At 41.1% G+C, this 18150-nt stretch overlaps 1 protein-coding gene across 5 annotated transcripts in view; it reads left to right on the forward strand.

The window, feature by feature from the left end:
• Positions 1–6908: 6908 nt before the first annotated feature.
• The window catches only part of HELZ (helicase with zinc finger), a 91562-nt gene continuing 80320 nt past the window's right edge, over positions 6909–18150 (forward strand). For 3 of the 5 annotated variants that reach the window (XM_040582008.1, XM_040582009.1, XM_040582010.1), the window contains exon 1: positions 6909–6998. Coding sequence is in view for 1 of the 5 variants with exons in the window: in XM_040582011.1 (XP_040437945.1) it covers positions 6992–6998 (7 nt within the window). In the remaining 4 variants the exon portion in view is untranslated. The remainder of the gene's footprint in view (positions 6999–18150) is intronic. The other 2 variants (XM_040582011.1, XM_040582012.1) reach the window with 2 other exon arrangements.

Genomic DNA, 18150 nt, shown 5'->3' on the forward strand with positions numbered 1-18150 from the left:
TAATAGTAGTCTTGTGGCTTCTTCTTTTCCATGTATACCTTTATCTAACACATAATCCTGTGGTTATTTCATTACAGGACTTTTTTTGAGGCTGTGATTGAAAGGATGTGCTATAAATAAAAAATCCTAGGGGTTTACAGTAACATGCATTGAGGTAAATTAAAATGATTATATTGTTATGTCAAGATACTGTTTGAACAAAATTCTGGATGCTCATGCTTAAGAATAATGCTGTTTCTTGTGATGTGGAACTACAGATAGACTTAATTCTGAACTGACTGAGAAATTACTGAATTTTGTCTGCTGGCTGCAAGTCACTAATGTTCACTATTTTGTTGTTGCAGTTTGTAATGGCTACAATAGCAACTACACAATTAGCTAGGACAGTACTTCAAAGCTGCTGCTTCTTGTAATTGAATGTGTTACATTCATAGAAGATAACATCCTATTATTTGTTTTAACCTACTTGTAATGGAGGGCAGCTGTAGACTTTCCCCATGTCCCTGTTCTGTTTTTTTAGAAAGTAAATAGTAGCACGAATAGTATAGGAAGAATCAATGGAATTTTTATTGAAATTGCTGTTTCTTAATGATTTTTTAATGCTACTTAGTCATAACTAACTGTTCTGTTCATAATTAGGTAGAGACTATAATTGTAAATAATATGTTGAGATGTATGTAAATGCTATCCCTTTAAAAGCACACCGAACTTCATTCGGACTAACGCTCTTAGCACAGGTAATTATTGGATGAATACACAGTAAGTCAGGAAGCTAGGCAGTGATTTTGAGGGTGGGAAGTGTGTGAAGGGACAGGAAAAGATAGAAGCTTTTAAGCAGTGATTTGCATTTGAAATTTAGACTTTGGATGTAGTTTAAGGGAAATGCAAGTCTCTGAAATGACAACTTTATCAAGCCATACCAGTCCAGCTCATTGCATTTAAGCAACAAAAAAAGCTACTGAACAATTGGTGAGGGAAGGGAGAAAGAGGAGCAGACTGTTTAGAATGCATAGAATGCTTACCATCTAGCTTCCTAAATTGTATTATAATCCCAGTTGTACAAGTTGTGTAAAATCTTGTCACAACCACAAATCTTGCCTGAGATTGGGATGTACTGGTCTTTGTGAGGCTAGCCTTAGCAGCATGAGTGAAAGTGGCTGCTGGGATAATGAATGAAGTAACTGCAGTTTTGACCTTGTCAATTGAAAAAAAAAAAAAAAATCTTTTGCAAACTGAGGCAAGAGGTATCAGAAAGGGGAACAATGGATCGTTAGGGAAAGTGGGAACTTGCCTCTCCCTGTTCTTAGCATAGACCTATTTTCTTCTTTTTTGCAAGTCTGATCGGGAATCTTCAACTCCAAGCATTTAAGCTTATGGACTCTGTGACACTTCTACCAGATGAGAGATACTGGACCTGTTTTCCCAGCCAATCCTATTTTCCTTTTTATCCTGGAGTGGAATGGTTCAGTGGTTCCCTGGCCCTTGTTCTGGTGGGGTCTTGCAGATGCTTCTCCCTCTCTGCCCTAGCTATATACCTCTCTGCTGCCTTTGCATTTAGAGCATGAGTTTGTTGGAGAAAGGAGGTGGTTTCTTTCCCCTCACAACTACCTTTCGCTGTCAGCATTGGAAAGAACGTTGGAAACACTCTTAAATTTCAACAGCCCAAGTATCCTTAAAACTCAGAAGGATTATGAAGGTTCACATTAATGGTCTGTATTTGTACCAAAGATCCACAGTGATCAAGCTTTTTTGCCTTTTGGTCTGAAATATATTTTTGTCCTCACTTGAGTTCACTTACAACACCTCTGTCTTGGTTTGACAACATACTGCGCAAGGCAAACTCCTACCTCACTCCATCCTCAGGGTGAGATACACCTGTTGTGTACCTAGTACTTGGTGCCAGAAGCAAGAATCTCTCAGGGTTTCCCTCCTCACACATCACAAACTCAAAAAAGGAGTTTTAAAGCACAATTGTACAATTACTAGGCTGTACAGTAAGCCCAAGTGAGTGAAAAAGAATCTATTCATTTTGCTTGGAGGTTTTTTGTTTTATTTTGTTTTTTTGTTGTTGGCAAACTACTGTTAATGAAAATGAAAGGAGTGTATCTTGTGTCTCTCTGGAAAAGGTTGCCACATTCAGATTGCTAGAAAAAAAGAAAAACTGTACATTTTTGGTGCTAGTTCATCTGAAGAATGCAGATACATGTCAGATATAACTCCTCTGTGAGCAATTTAAAGGTCAACATAAAGGCATGCAGTCTTTTTAAAAAAAATATGCATTGAGATTGAAGATCTTTGATCTTGACAATGTGGGATCAAACCATCGTGTTAATCTGAACTTTGTATTTCCTATCTCCTCAATGTACCCTCAGCACCCCCTTATTGCTGTTTGCTTCTCAACACCCTCATTTTGTGGATCAAAGGAAAAGTGAATTAGTTTGACTACCAGTTGCTCTAGAAATTGTATGTGTTTAAAGAGTCCACACTGAAGAAATTTTATCCTTGGGTAATTATGAAGTAAGATTAAAGTTGAGATCATCTGTTCATTAGAGGACTCTGGAGGAATTCCAGGGAAATTTTCATGCTGGAAAATCAAAACTTGCTACTCTACAGCCTAATAATCAGACATTAATGGCTACTTAGAAACAGTTTGCTTTATTGTTTAGTGAGACTAAGTCTTACTGTTGCTATCTAACCTCAGGTCTACCACTGACTTGTTTGTGGCAGAGGGTAAACCACTTAACTTCTGCTAGTTTCCCATGACTGCTGCTTCTGAGGGAGTTCAAAAATTTGTAAAGGCCCAGTGTGCTAAGACAATAAAAACATTGCTTCTATTACTGCAATCAGTCTGGAACTTATATTGAGAAAAGCCTCCTGTTGTTTATTCTCAGAGGTGAAAACTGCTCAAGACGTTAACTGCTGGGATGTTAGGCTCCAGGGTCCGGGAGGCAATTCAGTGTTGAACCGTACTTTTACGTGTTAATTGTAATGTTTTTTCCTGTATTGTGAAGTTAGACATCATGAGTGGAGCTGATTGAAAATAGAGTTCTCTGTATCGGAATTTAAGAAATGCCAGTTCCAAGAAACAGGAGTGAACTTTATCATAGAATGGAAATTGATGGTTCTGAATGTCCTGTGAAAGCAAAAGTTGCAGAAGGAAAAAAACCCAGCAGCGTAAGTCTGAAATAATTGAAATAGTTTTGCTTTGAAAATGTAGAAACTAAGCTATAGCTGTGATTACAAGTGTGCAGCTCATGGGTGAGCCAGGACTCTAGGGCTTTTTGGCTAGCAGCTCTCCATTAGCCCTGAAGCAAGTGAGGGTTTGAGAGTTCCCAACTCTTCCAGAATCTGTGCCACACCTTTCGGAGCTCTGCTCAGATCTTTGCTTCATGGCAGGGAGCCTGGCAGCCCTGAGTGGCCCCAGGTTTTCAAACTCCTGTTTTTTGGCGAGGAGCCTAGATTCTCCAAGGACCTGGGTATGGCTCCTAGCTTCACAGAATGGGGAGAAGGCCTGTGAACAGCCATGGATTTCCAGAATCCTGACTTAAGGGTAGGGAGACTGGATGTGTTAGTGCCTTCTGTACGGGGCTTCCTTGAAATTGCGGTCCCTGGGAGGTCGGGCTTTCTGAACTTCCAGCAGGAAATTGCAATTTTCGGATCTGAAAAGTTTTGAAATACTAGGAAAATGTAAAAATGGAATTGAATTTGGTATTGCTGCAATCATTGGAGGGTTTTTTGTTCATGTTTTTTGTTTTAATCTCACCGTTCTAATGTGTCCTTAGGAATACCACTGTTAGGCTTTTGAGGATCTGAGCCCTGTCAAGTCTCATGATGCTGAGCAGAGATTCCTTCTTTTTGTTCCTATCTCATGCCTCCCCCTTGTGCCTTTAGCATTTCTTACATTTGCAACATACACTGTTGCTTTTCTTCTGCTCCCAGATTCCATGGGACCAGCTGCTCCTGGTCTTCTTGGGCCTAGCACTGTGAGCTCTCCTCTTGTCATGAAATCCCATTAGTGAGCATAGCACATGGGCATTCCAGGAACTCAGGAAGCCTGGACAATTCTGGAAATGCAGGCCAGCAGTCAGCATGTAACATGTTTCTGTGCCTAGCGCAACACTGATTGAAGACCTGGCTAGTCAACTCGGCCTGTAGAGTTGTGAATGATGTGTTTGATTGCAGAGGTTGGAAGTCAAAATTGCAGCTTCTGCTGGGGTAATACACATCAAGGAGAGAGAAAGAGACATCTCACGGAGTCTGTCCCACAGTAGCAGCTAACATTATAAGCATATTTATTTAAATTATCCTTCAATACTGTATAGAAGGATGTCAATAAAAGCCACAAGAAGTCTCTTTATCCCCGCCCCCCCCCCCCCATGTAGTATATAACCGGTTGCTAGTAGCATGCTCTGTCTTTTGTGCTGTTACAATAGAAGTGTCTCTGAAAATAAAGTTCAGTTCTGTTGAGGCCCTTTGGGTTTGGGTTCTTGTCCCTTAAGCCACCTCCTCTGTCATTTGCACTTTGAGCAGAATTTCCAAGGTTAATGAGTGCTTGGAGCCCAAATTTGTTTTGGACCAGCAGTGCTCATCTTTTCATCTGGTAAAAAAAAACAAAACAAAACAAAACTATGAAAGAGCTTTGAGGGGACACCACATAGAAGCAATACAGTTATTCCAGTGTTGCAGGCTCAGTGGCAGTACTTGGACAAAGCAGCACTTGGCAGCAAACCTCATCTCGGGGCTGTTGGCTCCCTCTGTAGCCTCTGGCATGTCCACTTTGGATTTATGCAATATGACAAACCTGTCTACAAAACAGAGTAAAACCTGCTTCATATAGGGGCTAAGAGGTTTAATTTAAGTAACAAGATCATAAAAAGCACTGGGTGTAATGGAACAGTCTCCATATTGTTTTATATGCAGCATTTTTTCTGAGATGGGTACCATAATCTTTCCCCAGCTCCTTTCTGCACCGTTTGTACAGGGCAGAGTTGCCACTGCTTTACAGCAGTCTTTGCCTTTCAGTACTTTCAATATCGAAACTTTAAAACAACAACAACAACAGACAGCAATAAAAATGGTGTCTTGTAATTTTGAGCGAATCCTTCCTTGCATAACTCTGTCACTAGCCACACTATTTTTTTCTTAGCATGGTATAAAGAAATGGACAAATATATAGGACAAATGGACTCAAAAGTTAATGACAGCTTATGTGAAAAATAAACCCAGCAAATTTGTGTTTCACCCCAAACTGAACTCAAGAATACATGTGTACTTTTAGATAGATACACACATATAAAAATCATTATACTGTCCATTTTTTTAAAATTATCATTTATTTTAAAGAAAACCTTCTTTGCATTTTGTAACGGAAAAATTTGCCAGTAATACAAAAGCTTACTAGGAACCATACCCAACCAACCTCCACAATAAAGGGACTAATTCCACTTCCACAGCCTGGACTGAATGAGATGCAAAGTTAGATCCTAAACATGGTTTCATCTTTATCTGACTCATCCTAACTGCCCCCTTGTGCAGTGCCCATGGAAAACAGTTCAGTCACAGCATGCCCTTTTGGCTCACTGGGGATGGTGGCCTGGCTGGGTAGCAGAGTTGGCCTGTGGCCAGCTCTGCAGGAGTGTGTTTGTCCTCCCACAGCGGCATCTCGTGGGTCGAGGCTGGAACCAGCTGAACTCCCCTCTGGCATGGCACTGAAACTTTATAAATACTCCCACCTGTATTTATAAAGTTGAATTAAAAAGTGGAATGATTTAAGTCTGGGGCTGTAAATGCAAAGGATTTCTTGAAATTTATTTCCTTCTGCATTTATATTTTTTGCAAGGAGCTCTCTCTTTTCAAATGCATTTCTGATGAATATGGAAAATATTCTTGCGTCAAGTATCTTCTTGCAGTGGCAACGCAGCAGAGGCTGGGCTGGTGGTTACTCTTCAAAGAGTTAGGAGGCGTTAAACGTAAATATAAATATAAATGTATTTAGGAGAATCCAATACTAAAATGACCTGGATCTTATCAAAGTTGAAGGAAAAGTTTTTTAAAAACTCTGGGATCCTGTTTTGTTGCTAAGCTTCATTAAGGTCCTGAGGCAAGCTGTTGTCCCCTCAGGTTCGAGCCCACTCTGCCCTGCGGCCTGCCTTGGAAAAGCCAGCTTGAAGAACAGCGTAGGTATCGAGAATGGATTGCCACACATTCTGAAATCAGAGCTAACGGGGAAGGTTACTCGGTGAAAATAAAGCTGTTACACAAGGCAGTGTGTGCGGGGTTCACGCGCAGCCAGGGGTGCGTTACCGACCGTCCCTCGGCAGGCGCCTGAGGCACAGGGCGCGCAGCCCCCTCACACGGCCCCCGCCTTCGGAGCGTTTATGGGCTCTTAACTGCTCCAAAAAAAGCCCCAAACAAAACGGAACAACAACAACAAACCACTAAAAAAACCCCAATAAGCCAACCAAGCCTGCAACAGTCGAATGACGACGGAAAAGCCCCACGCTCGGCACCGGCGGCCTCTGGCAGCTCACCGGGCGGGCCCGGCCCCACCGTGCGCGCCCCTCGCACCCAGCCCGAGGGCGGCCGGGCCGCGGCCGCGCAGCGTCTCTCCCCTTCGGCTCCGGCCCGGCGCTCGCCGCACGGCTCCCGGGAAAGGGGCGGCAAAAAGAAAACACCCCGCACCTCCCCCAAAACAACAACGCAGAGCCCCGGGGCTGCCGGTTTCCAGCCCGAGCGGCGCGGCAGTGCCTCTGCGGCGTGAGGGGAGAGCTGCGGGCCGGAGTCCGGGGCTGCCCCTCGGCCGCCGCCGCGCCTGCCGTGCCGGTCCGCGGGCGGGGCGGCGGGTCCCGGTGCCGGTACCCTGCCGGGCGCTGCGCCCGCCGCCCTCCGCCTTCCCCCGCTGGCCGCCGGGCCGGGAGGAGGGCGGGGGAGGGATTTCCCACAATGCTTTGTGGGGACGTTGACAAGTGGATCCAAGATGGCGTAGAAAGTAATGACAGGTAAGTCAGGACTTCCCCATTCGCCCCCCGCGGGGGCCGAGGGCGGTCGGGCCCGGCTGGCGAGGGCTCCGGGGAGGCCTCGGGGGATCCTCGGTGCCACGCAGCAGGCCGAGCGGCCGGGCGAGGGCTGCCGGCCGGCCCGGAGGCTGAGCGGTGCCGGCTGGAGAGGGCCCTGTGTCTGCGGAGGGGCCTGCAGCGGCAGCCGCTCGGGGGCTGTTTACGGGCAGCTCGGCCGGAGCCCCGGGGGTGCCGGGCTGTCCCGGGGGCCCGCGGCCGGCGACGGGCGGCCCGGCGCGGCCCTGCGCCCGGCGCAGCGGGGGCAGGCGGAGCGGCCGGCCGGGAGAGCCGGAGATGCCTCGCACCAGCCCGGCTTCCCCCGGCTCCGGGGGTGCGCCTCAGGGCGGAGGGTGGGGGGATGCCGAGGGGTGGGAGTCAGCTTTGTTTTTGTACCGGGCGGGGCGGGAGGGGACGGCTAGCGACAGCCAGGAAATAACAATAGTAAACCAGAAGGGAGGGGAGAAAAAAAAAAAAAAAAAGGTTTAGGTAGGGTTTGTTGAAAGATGGAAAAATAAATCGAAAGAATTTAACAGCTGTTGTAAAATTAACCCTTGGAGCAATCGAAGGACCGGCAGATGAGCTTATATTTTTGTTTTCTGCAGGAGACTTTGTCAGGGCTGAGCAGCTAGAAGTTGGGAGGTCTAACAGACCCTGAGATCACCTTTTGTACGATGCAACTGTTCTGAAACTGTAAAAGGGGAGTTTGTACTGCAGGTTGTGATACGGTCCTGCCAGCAGAGACTATGCGTGTGTATATATATATATATTTAATATATATATATATAACATATGTAGGGCAAATCCCCAAGTAGGGGAAGGGGATATGTTACCCCTCCTGGGGTGGGTCATACCCTTTTATTAATTTCCAGATGAGTGGAGTCGTTTGACATCAGTGATTTGTTAATCAAACTGTTGTTTGATTATCGTAACATGATTAAACATATCATTGATGGAAATTAAGAAATAACTGCAGGGAGACAGTTGCCAGATTGCTTTCCAGTTAATGAGAAAATGTGTGAGAGGTAACAAGGTAATAGGACTTTTGCATTGTCAGAGGTGCAGCAAGCTTGAGATAAAGTTTTAAAATAACGTATTTTGCTTTTCATTGAAGAAAAAAAGAATTCAGTTGTAAGATACAAGGCTGTCCTAGAGATGAATATCCTCATTGACAGGTTGAGTGCATCATGACTAGTCTTGTTGGGATGTTTTGAATTGTTGGGGTCTTCTAATGATGTTCTTGGTAAATAATATAATTGAAACAAGGCAAAGGAGAAAATACTCCCCCCTCCCCCCCTTATTTCTATTAAGAAAAGACACATTCTTTTGTAAAAATGAAAAGAAAAAAACCAAACCTAAACACAAACCACAAAATTAAATTAAGTTATACTTGGCAAATTTGTATTATTTTCCAAGAGTGATTGGTAGAACAGGGAGGTTTTACAATAATGTGCTTTAAATTCAATTGTTCAAGTACTTTTGAGTCATAGCAGATTGTGAATGAAAACTCTGTTGTTGTTTTTTTAATGGCAAAAGTTGTTTGATTGGGACAGCCTGGGGTTGCTGGACCGCTTGCTGGTCCTCTGTAGCGAGGAGCTGATTTTGAACATGCAGTTGAAACTTAATGAAGGGAAAGTGTACAAGTGATCACCACATTCCTGCCCCCTCTTTGGGATTCAGTGTGGGGGGATTCACTATTAAATGACTTAGGCTCTGGTAATCTTAGCTTTTACAACGCAGAAATTGTGAGCAGCGAAAGCTGAATTAAGCTTTTTTTGTTGAACTTTAATTAGCAGAACAGTTTTTCTTTATTGGTAAGTGAAGGAACATTTTGTGTGTTATTACTGATAAAATTGAGTTCTCTTTGTCATTTGTTATGAAAGCAGAAATGACTTTTTTTTTCCTAGTTAAAATCACATTTCTATTATCACTCCTTACCTCTGTGAATTTTTTTGACTTATGAAATGTACAGAGTGTGTATTTCCCCTCCTTTAATTCATACGGACGCTGTGCCTTTTTAAGTGAGTCAGATTAATTTTTCTGTGAAAGAAGCTTGTTAAACTGATGGCTGTAGGACTTGAAAGGTTGTAATAGCTGGTTTTGTTGGGGTTTTTTGTTGTTTTATTTTTGAGGGTTTTGTTTTTTAGGGGGATTGTTTTGGGCTCTCCCCAGCAAACTGAAAATTAAAGTGAGATGTGGAAGTGGCTTCTTAACCTGTAATATGTCCCAGTTCTGTTTCTTGACCTCTCATGGAGGAATCTTTCCTGTGCTGAAATCTCATTGGCTTCAGAGGAATTGCTCCTGCGCTTTGGGATCCGTATTAGTAGATCTGGTTGCAGGAGAAGGGCTGGAGTTGGGAGAGAACTTCTTCTCCAGTGTTAGATTTACGGAGAAGTTCTCATCTCAGAAAAAAGTAACAGTGTCTAGAAGGTTTTAAGAGGTAATATTTCCACATGGGTAGGGTACAGGCCTACTGCTTGAGAGATCTGGACAGCCTGATGCAAATCACTTCACCTGTTTATGCTTCCTTTTGAAGGAATTTAAAACAAGACTAGTGAATCTTACCAACCTGTGAAGAGTCTTGAAGCCTGTGGATGAAAGAGGCTATGTAAGAGCTAGGCAATATTACTACTACTGTTTTCCAACTCTCTTAATTTAGTAGTCTGATGAAATATTTTCTCCATCTTTGGCAATTATTTTTGTTACTAAAATCCCCTTTGCAATTATAGCTGGATATTCTTTCTGACTTTCACTGTGGTTTTGTTTTCTTTCTATTTGTTGTTTGCTACCATCTTACATGTGCTACTGTACTTTATTCTAGGTATTTTCATTTTAGTAATGGCAGAAGCAATTGCTGGAGCAATTCAGATTATTAGTTGAAAGCCCTTGAATCTTTCACCTCACTGGCATTCCCTCCTGAGGTCAGTGGTACCTAATGGGTCTGGTAGCAGGAGCAAAATCTAAATGAGAAACTTCTTTTGTAATAATTTAAATCCTGGCCCCTGTGTATGGCTGAATAACTAGGGAAAGCTGTGGGAGCTGGCTTGGAGAATGAGAAGGAAGGATGCTGTCGTTCTACTCCAGCTTAGGGATAGAGTAGTTGAACAGCTGGCATTCCCCCTGCTTTGGGGATCAGTAGGCCAAGTAGCCTAGTAAATGTGAATCTTGTCCTTAAGTTTTTCCTAGAGTTGCTAAAGGCTTCTTACTGGAAGCAGATCCCCAGAGCTGCTCATTGTGCAGGATTGCTAGCGGCTCATCGTGGGGGAGAAAACAGCCAATTTTGTATTCCTGACCTCCCCTCCTGCTCGCGTCTTATAGTTGTTTAATCTTTTCTTACTTCATTTGTTGAGGTCCTAAGGCAAGATCCCATTATCGCTACATGGTATATGTATTTTCCCCCTCTCAGTGGAAGTATTATGGGTTAGATTATCAGAACAAACAAGACCTTCCTATTTTTGTTCTTGTTTGTCCTGCTGTTTCTTCTGTGGTCTTTGGCAGTAGTCAACGCTTGTGTTTATGTATATCAATGACATATATTTAAAGACACTGTACTTTGTGTGTTTGATTTCTTACTTCCTTTGGTAGACTTCTCCAACTGTCATTCTTTTTTCAGCAAGGAAGAAAAGAGAGAATATTAAAAAAGAGACCGCTTTTCCAAAAGTTTGCACACAGCAAGGGTATGGAATAAAAAAACCCAAGGAATGCTTGGTCTTGTGGAGCTTGTGACTGGGAAAGTAAACACTTGTTTTCTCCTAGTATTTATTTGACAGGGGGTGGGGAAGAGAAAGAAAATAACTGAACTTTATAGATAGTAAAATGAGGAGTCTGCAAGGTCAGACTCTCCACAGAAACAGGCCAGCTTCTCGTGATTTCATTATGGTGGTATTGATATGTAACTTAAATTCTGTATTCAGAAACAGTCTTGCTTACTGAGCTTTCATCTTTTCTTCACACAAATATTTACAACATGAAGTTTCAACCCGAAAGACTCACTCATGTCTGAGAAACACAGAAAAGTGACTATTAATGTAGGAAAAGAAGTGATTAGGAATTTAAGCAGGGAGATTGTAATTACTCATGGGTAAGAATTTGTTTTTCTGTTGCATTTCTATTGCACTGCTAGTTGAAGTTAAAGGATGCTTTATGTGGCTGTGACATAATAACGAAATATTTCTCTATAATTTTATATGCAAATTCATTGTCATAAATTTAATAGAGATGCACTGGTTATTTACCCAGTATTTTCTCAGAGTCCTCCAAATTACCTAATTTCAGACTTATTACAGGAAAGCCAGATAAGAAATCATACATCTCAATCTTTTTTCCTTCTTAAATGTAATTTTACTACACTGAGAGGTTTCATTTCATAACTAAAAAGTTTGAATGGTTACTGTGGCCCCTTCCTACTTAGAATGAGTACAAACTATCAATTTTTCTAAGTGGTGTGAAGTCTTTGTTAGGTGTCAGGAGGCTCATACTTTGGCAAGAAGGTAATTTAGAATTTGCAACACTGAACTATACGGCTTTTCCAAGAAGCAGTAGGTACACAGTTGATAGCAAGAGCTTTTGCAAGTGATTTTGTAAAGAGATGTTCTGGAGATGTTACTGTAAACTTGTGTGATTTGTTTCTGTTAGTCTCAGGAAGTACCACTTGCATGTGACAGAGGTGGATATTTTTAATCTTTGGCTTATATGTGGTTTAGGGAAATAAATTTTATGATCTCTCCTGTTTGTAGGCAGTAGGAAGGCTGATGATTCTCAGAGCTGTAATGACTAAACGTTGGAAGAAAAAGAATAATAGAATTATGTTAGGTATGAAATTTTGAATGTTGGAGTGGCAGGAAGTGAAGGGTAGAAGTGTGAGCAGTGTGTGGATTTGTCTGTACTGGTTTTATGGTAGTTAGGGTAAGTGTTATTTAGAAATGATCTTTCAGTCTGTGAATTTTACAGTTTTTTTTTTTTTCGTAGTTACCTGTAGCAAAAATACTGTATTTATCAAAACAGTAAAAATTACACTGCTTAAATATGCTTAGAAGATCTTTTGGGGCCCTTCAGACCCCATGGGAAAAGGAAAATACATAACATGACAAGCTGTTTTTGAGAATATTGGTTGTTAGTAATGTGGCATGAGTGTTTAATTTGCTGGAAAATATTTAGTGGTTCAGCAAACCAAGAAAGTAGCAAATCTTTGTGGACATAATAAATGGAAAATGCCACAAATAAAAAGCATAGTGGTTTTGGCAGCATATAAAATAATGCTTCTTCCTTATATATCTTCTCTCTTAATGTAAGATTATCTGTATTTTTGTCACTGAAAATTTAATTTTATCCTGCGGTAGTTCTGGGGGGAATGGGGACAGGCAGTGCGCTTCTGCTTCCAAGTGATGTTCCTTCGTTGCTGTCTACTACATCCCCATCAGCTGGTTGGGATTCCCAAGTACTGTTGACCAGCCACGACAGCAGCCTTGCGTCTGCTCCTCTGCCATCTTGGGAGCCAGAGTTGGGCTTTTCTCTTTGTCTACGCAGGGAGGTCGTTAAGGGGAATGTGTTTTTTTACTGTACTTCTGAAGCTGTGCTCACAGTGCTGTAGCTGAGTGCTGTGGCTATTTTATTGAAGTGATGTTTTTGATTATAGTTGTTTGTGCTAATGGTTTTTGAGGTAACCGTACTCTGACCATATCTTAAGACACTCACACATTTGGAATGGTACAGGACATTTGTTTTGTCGTTTGAACTGACTGATAGTACTTGGCTGTAGTTTTGTTTATATTTGTTTGGCTAGGCACTGATCTTCTGAAGTTTTGTCGGAATTATGCCATTAACCACAGTAGGATCGTTACTCATTCCTGCTGATGTCTGTTCTTTGAGTGGGGTTTAAAATACGTGACTGAATCTCTAATGTTCATGTCAAAAGGAATGAGTAGGGTGAATGCCATTGGGAAATTTGTGTTTTGGATACAAGTTGTGGTGTTGCCCGTAGGGTTTGCTGTGTGAGGAGAACTTGAGAATCCATATTCTATTTTCAGGAGGGGTCTAAAAATCGAACCTGTTGGTAGTATTGTATTCATGCATTTGAGGAGAGGAAACAGGGGTGGTTTAAAAGCATTATCTAGATGCAGAAGGGTTAGTATAATTAAAATACAGAGTAAGAAGACAACTCCCTAAACCAGGCTTAGCTGTATTATGCCAAGCTGTTTGAAGCACGGTCATGTAAAAATGAATTTCAAAGGTTATTTACAATAAAGATAGCAATTTTTAGTGGTGGAGGTTAGTTATTGCTTTGAACCTTCAAAACAGCACACAAAAATATCATACACAGTTACATAATAGGTATGGTTTTGGGAAAGATGTGTTTGCAGTATCTGTGGGTGGCATGATTGTGTTATTAAATCTGTTATGGTAGGACCCTTTTGTGCTAAGCACTGTATAAATGCCTAACAAAAATCTCAGTCACAGTATTATTCACTACTATAATAAATTTAAGTTCATTATAATGCTGCAGTGAAGACTGAGGTATGTTGAAAGAAAATTTTCCTGTTGTGTCACAACTTTCTGGCTTATTTCTGTGTTCAGTTTGTGAACTGTGCACTGTAACTGTGCAACATAACTATCAGTTGTTTTTTATGAAGATTTTTATTTTCTTTTGCTTCTAGAATGGATTGAAAGAGCGATTCATGTTTTGCATCTCAAACAGAAAATGAAGTTAGGGCTTTTATTATTTGTTTTTTCCTATCCACCTGTAGAACTGTGATATATACTGTGGCATCTGCATTTGCACTGGTGATCATAGCTGTGTTCTTCAGGTAGATCTGCTAATCATAGGGGTGTGCTGCTTTGCAATACTAGGACATGTCAAGGGTGGAGAAAGTTCTTGTATGAAAATGAAGGTGACATTTGAGGAAAGCCTGTTTCAGCATCACTACAATATCCCTGCTAAGAAAGTGTGGATGGAAGCCACTGAGCTTTGGAGCTCCTTAGCCGTTGGGGGCGGGGGGGGCAGGGAAGAGTTTGCATAGGGTTTTCCAAAAAGGGAGTTACTGCCATAAATAATTTCCTAATTTAAAAACACTTCTATTGCTGAAATCCAAATACAGCTGTATTGAAAGTAGCTGTGAATTGAACATAAGAGTGAAAGTTAGGAACTAATTTTGATTCTGTCTCTGAAACTGATGAAATTGGTGAATTTTGGCAAATGAACTGTGGTCAGGTGCTCTCTGAAGACAGTGCTTTGCAAGTTGCAAGTTCAGTGAGCATCATGGAAAACTGTGATGTATGCTTTTGCGTTTAAACTTCTGAAATACATTTGTAAATGTTCTGATGTGTTTTGTGTTGAAATGATGCCTGGGAATCTTCTTTGACTGCCCAGTGCATTCCTTGGGAGCACAGTTCTGTACTCGTTTGGCATTTTGAAAATTAGGGGACAGATATTTAGTCACATATACACAGATTTATCTATATATCATACAGCAGACATTTCTCAAAAAGGAGTTTTGGCAATATCTCATGACTCAGCTGAGAAGAATATTGGTAATTGCATGACTGTGGAACTCCTTGAGATTAATGATGTTCACTTTTGTTGGACAAAATTACTACTAAACGTTATAATGTGAAATGTGCAGTGACACTCAGGAGCAAGGCTGTGATCTGTTATTCAGGTGTTTAAAAGAGAGGTTCTGCCACAAGTAGGCTGTAGTTTTAAAAGATGTGGATTATGATGTTTAAAACAGCTTTTAGAATATGAATACTGTGTTCTTCTGCAAAGTCTGTTACAGTTTGAGACTTGCAGGTTGGTGCTGCTCCATGGAGAGCTGACTGTTGTGCAGTGCTGATTTTTCCCTTTGTTTTTCTCTAGCAAATTTTATTAAGAGAAGCAAAGATTAAATTACTTTTCTAATGCATTTTTTTAAAGTAAGTAATTGGTGATGTTGTTATGGGGATAAGATGGTAACCATGGGACAGTATTTCAATTAAAATGCCCTCATCTTGGGTAAGTGTGAGAAACTCTTACTCTCAAAAAGCACTAAGGACATGCAGGTATATGGAATACAAACTGCTGCTGTTAACCAGTTATTATGAAAGATTGTTTACGTGAAGATTTTCTAGGAAGGAGCCAAAAGAACTTTAGGTGGGGCAGAAGCACCACCTATTATTATGTTACCTGATGCTTACTATGACATACTCCTCATTTCAGTTGGTTATTACTTGCCAGATTTTAATTATTCGGGTTGAAATTTCCCATGGTAGGTGTCTATCGCAGGCTGACTTTTTGGATGCTGTGCAGGGAGTGAAGGGTTCTGCCAACATGGTTCTTTTCTAAAAATTGGGTAAAAAAAAAAAGAAAAAAATCTGATGACCTATAGTGCTGCTTTGTAAAAAGTTGAGATGTGGTATAGAATGATGTTTCTGCCAAGCGTATACTTGTTATCAGTCCTGTGAAAATCTGCTCCGTGTTGGTCAAATTAGCATTTAGTACAAATCTAAAAGATCATCCCTGCAGTGAATATACTTCAGCCTGAGCTAAGCGGTATTGTTGTACAATTTGAAGGGTAGGGCTTCTGCATGTTCCCTGGTATGACTTTGGACAAAAATGAGAGCACAGAGAATTCCCCGTCTCTACTCCCAATACCCAGTTCCTCTTTCCTACCAGCTCTGCCTTCCTGCAACATAGACGAGGCAGCGACTGGATTTAAACAGAAGTTGCAAACTGCAGTTTTTCACAGAATGTGTAGAGTAAACGTGGAGATGGGGTGGCTGAACAAGGAGATTGAGATTGAAAAATATTAGTGCTAGAAAGAAATAGAAGGGAAGCTGTACTGTATGGGTACATATAATTTATAATGCTAATACAATTGTTGGAATACAGTTTCACTGTTAGCATACATTAGAAAGTGTTTCAGAAATGGAGTAGGGGATAGCAAAAAAAAAAGGGGGGGGGGGGCAAATCATACTTAAGCCTCACCTTTCCTGTACTTCATTTTCTGTATTTCTAATGGATGCTCCCATGTTGTGATGTAGAGAAATGCTGAATACTCATAAATCACTCAGGCAGACACTTTGATCATATAAAGGGCTATATAATACAGGGCAGAGCATAATGGGGAAAAATCACTTCTAGTTGTCTTTATCTGAATATAAGACATTTACAGAAACTTTTGACTTCAGTGTGTATTAATGTCTTAATTCTTTGTAAAATGCAAATAACGTCAGAAGGATAAAGATATTTTCTTAATACTTGTGAAGTGCTGGGTCACCGTATTTATAAGCATTGAAAAGTTAATGAAAACATTCAGATGCAGTCTTGAGAATCAGATTTTAGCAGCATGTAGTAAATAAGTCCTTAGGCCCTGTGTTGAAGTATTTAACTACGTGTCCATTAAGCAGCAGCCTCTGTTCTGCCTGCTCATTCTGCCAGGTAGCCCTTGGAAAATGTAGTATGTGACTAACAAGTTAAAGGCAATATCATAACGCAGATGCACAAGAGGGCCAACATAAGCTTGTACAGATACTTTTGTCATTATACAACTTTCGAGTATTAAACATTACAATCCAGTATTTATACTGTAATTTTAATGAATGCAATATATTTGCTTTGTGTAACTAGGAATCTCGTATCTGTCGGTTATGGATGGTTTTCAGTCAAAGCAAGTACACACCAGGTAGATCATAGAATGTAGAATCATTTAGGTTGTTGAAAAGACCTTTAAGATCATCAATTCCCGCTGTTAACCCAGCACTGCCAACCCCAACTAAACAGTGTCCCTAAGTGCCACATCTACATGTTTAAGTCCCTCCAGGGATGGTGACTCCACCACTTCCCTGGGCACCCTGTTCTGATGCTTGACCACTCGTTTGGCGAAGAAATTTTTCCTAATATGCAATCTAAACCTCCCTGGTACAACTTGAGGCCATTTCCTCTTGTCCTATTGCTTGTTACTGGGGAGAAGAGACCGACCCCCCCTGCCTACAGCCCCTCTCAGGTAGGTCTCCCCTCAACCTCCTTTTCTCCAGGCTAAACACCCTCAGTTCCCTCAGCAATGTTGTACTTTGACTTGCCACGTATTTTGCTTGGATTCATCAAGGTGGGTAATATTTTCAGACAGCTGTGTGAAAAAGGATTGTTTTAAAGGCAGGAGATGATGTTAAGGGTGCTTATGTGGTGGGTGAGGTGTTTACAAGTGCTAAGGCCATGAGTTATTTTCAGATTTTGAGCCAAAGATAGACACTTTGTCCATGTGTAAATGTTGTTGCCACTGGCTGTATAGATTTTCCTTTCTGCTGTTATTTCCAAAATGAAAACAAGAGATTAGTAAAGGTAATAAAGTGTTAATAATAGCTTAATAAAGTGTACTGATATAATGCATAAAATAAATCTATGCATGCAATAAAATCTAAAGTTGTTACTATCTGTGATGTATGTAAAATGTTTTAAAGAACACAGAGGATCCAGATGTGGAAGGCATTTGCTCTTAATCTCAGTTGCTGCTATATTTTTCTTCCTATTGTTATATGAATGGTAAAGCATCCACAAGCACTTGTTCCTTTTTCCGTAAATGTGGATGTGTTTACTCTATATGTAAGTTTACAGGATCAGACTCTCCATTTATGTGCCCAGAGATCAGTTGTCCTCCTAATTTACGGTACTCTCTTTGGTTTTTCAATGTGGAAAGGTAACCTAAGTATTTAATGGTAGGGGGCATCATGAACCTTTTAATTACACCCCCCCCACCCCCCCCTACCCTTCTTGACATCAAGCATATCATGTTCCTGAGAGGCCATGTAGCAGAAGTTCTTGCTGCTGTTTGGCTATATAATAAAACCTTGAAATAAGCTTTTCTCATTCTGTATGCTCCATTTCAGATTTAACATCATTTTTGGAATTTAAAGTAGGGTCATTTCGCCTGGAGTTGTACAACATTAACCAGAGTAATTCAGTTATTTCAGAAAGCTGATTAGATTGTCCTTTCTCTCAAGGGTGGAGACTTTTGTATTTGTTCTGTAAGGTGTGCAGTACATTTCTGAGCGCTGTGTATAACTAATATTACTGACTTCAGCCATAATTGCAGTAAATGAGTGCATGAGATCTCTGCTATTTTATTTT

This window comes from Falco naumanni, chromosome 1 (genome assembly GCF_017639655.2).
Source record: "Falco naumanni isolate bFalNau1 chromosome 1, bFalNau1.pat, whole genome shotgun sequence".
Taxonomy (NCBI): domain Eukaryota; kingdom Metazoa; phylum Chordata; class Aves; order Falconiformes; family Falconidae; genus Falco; species Falco naumanni.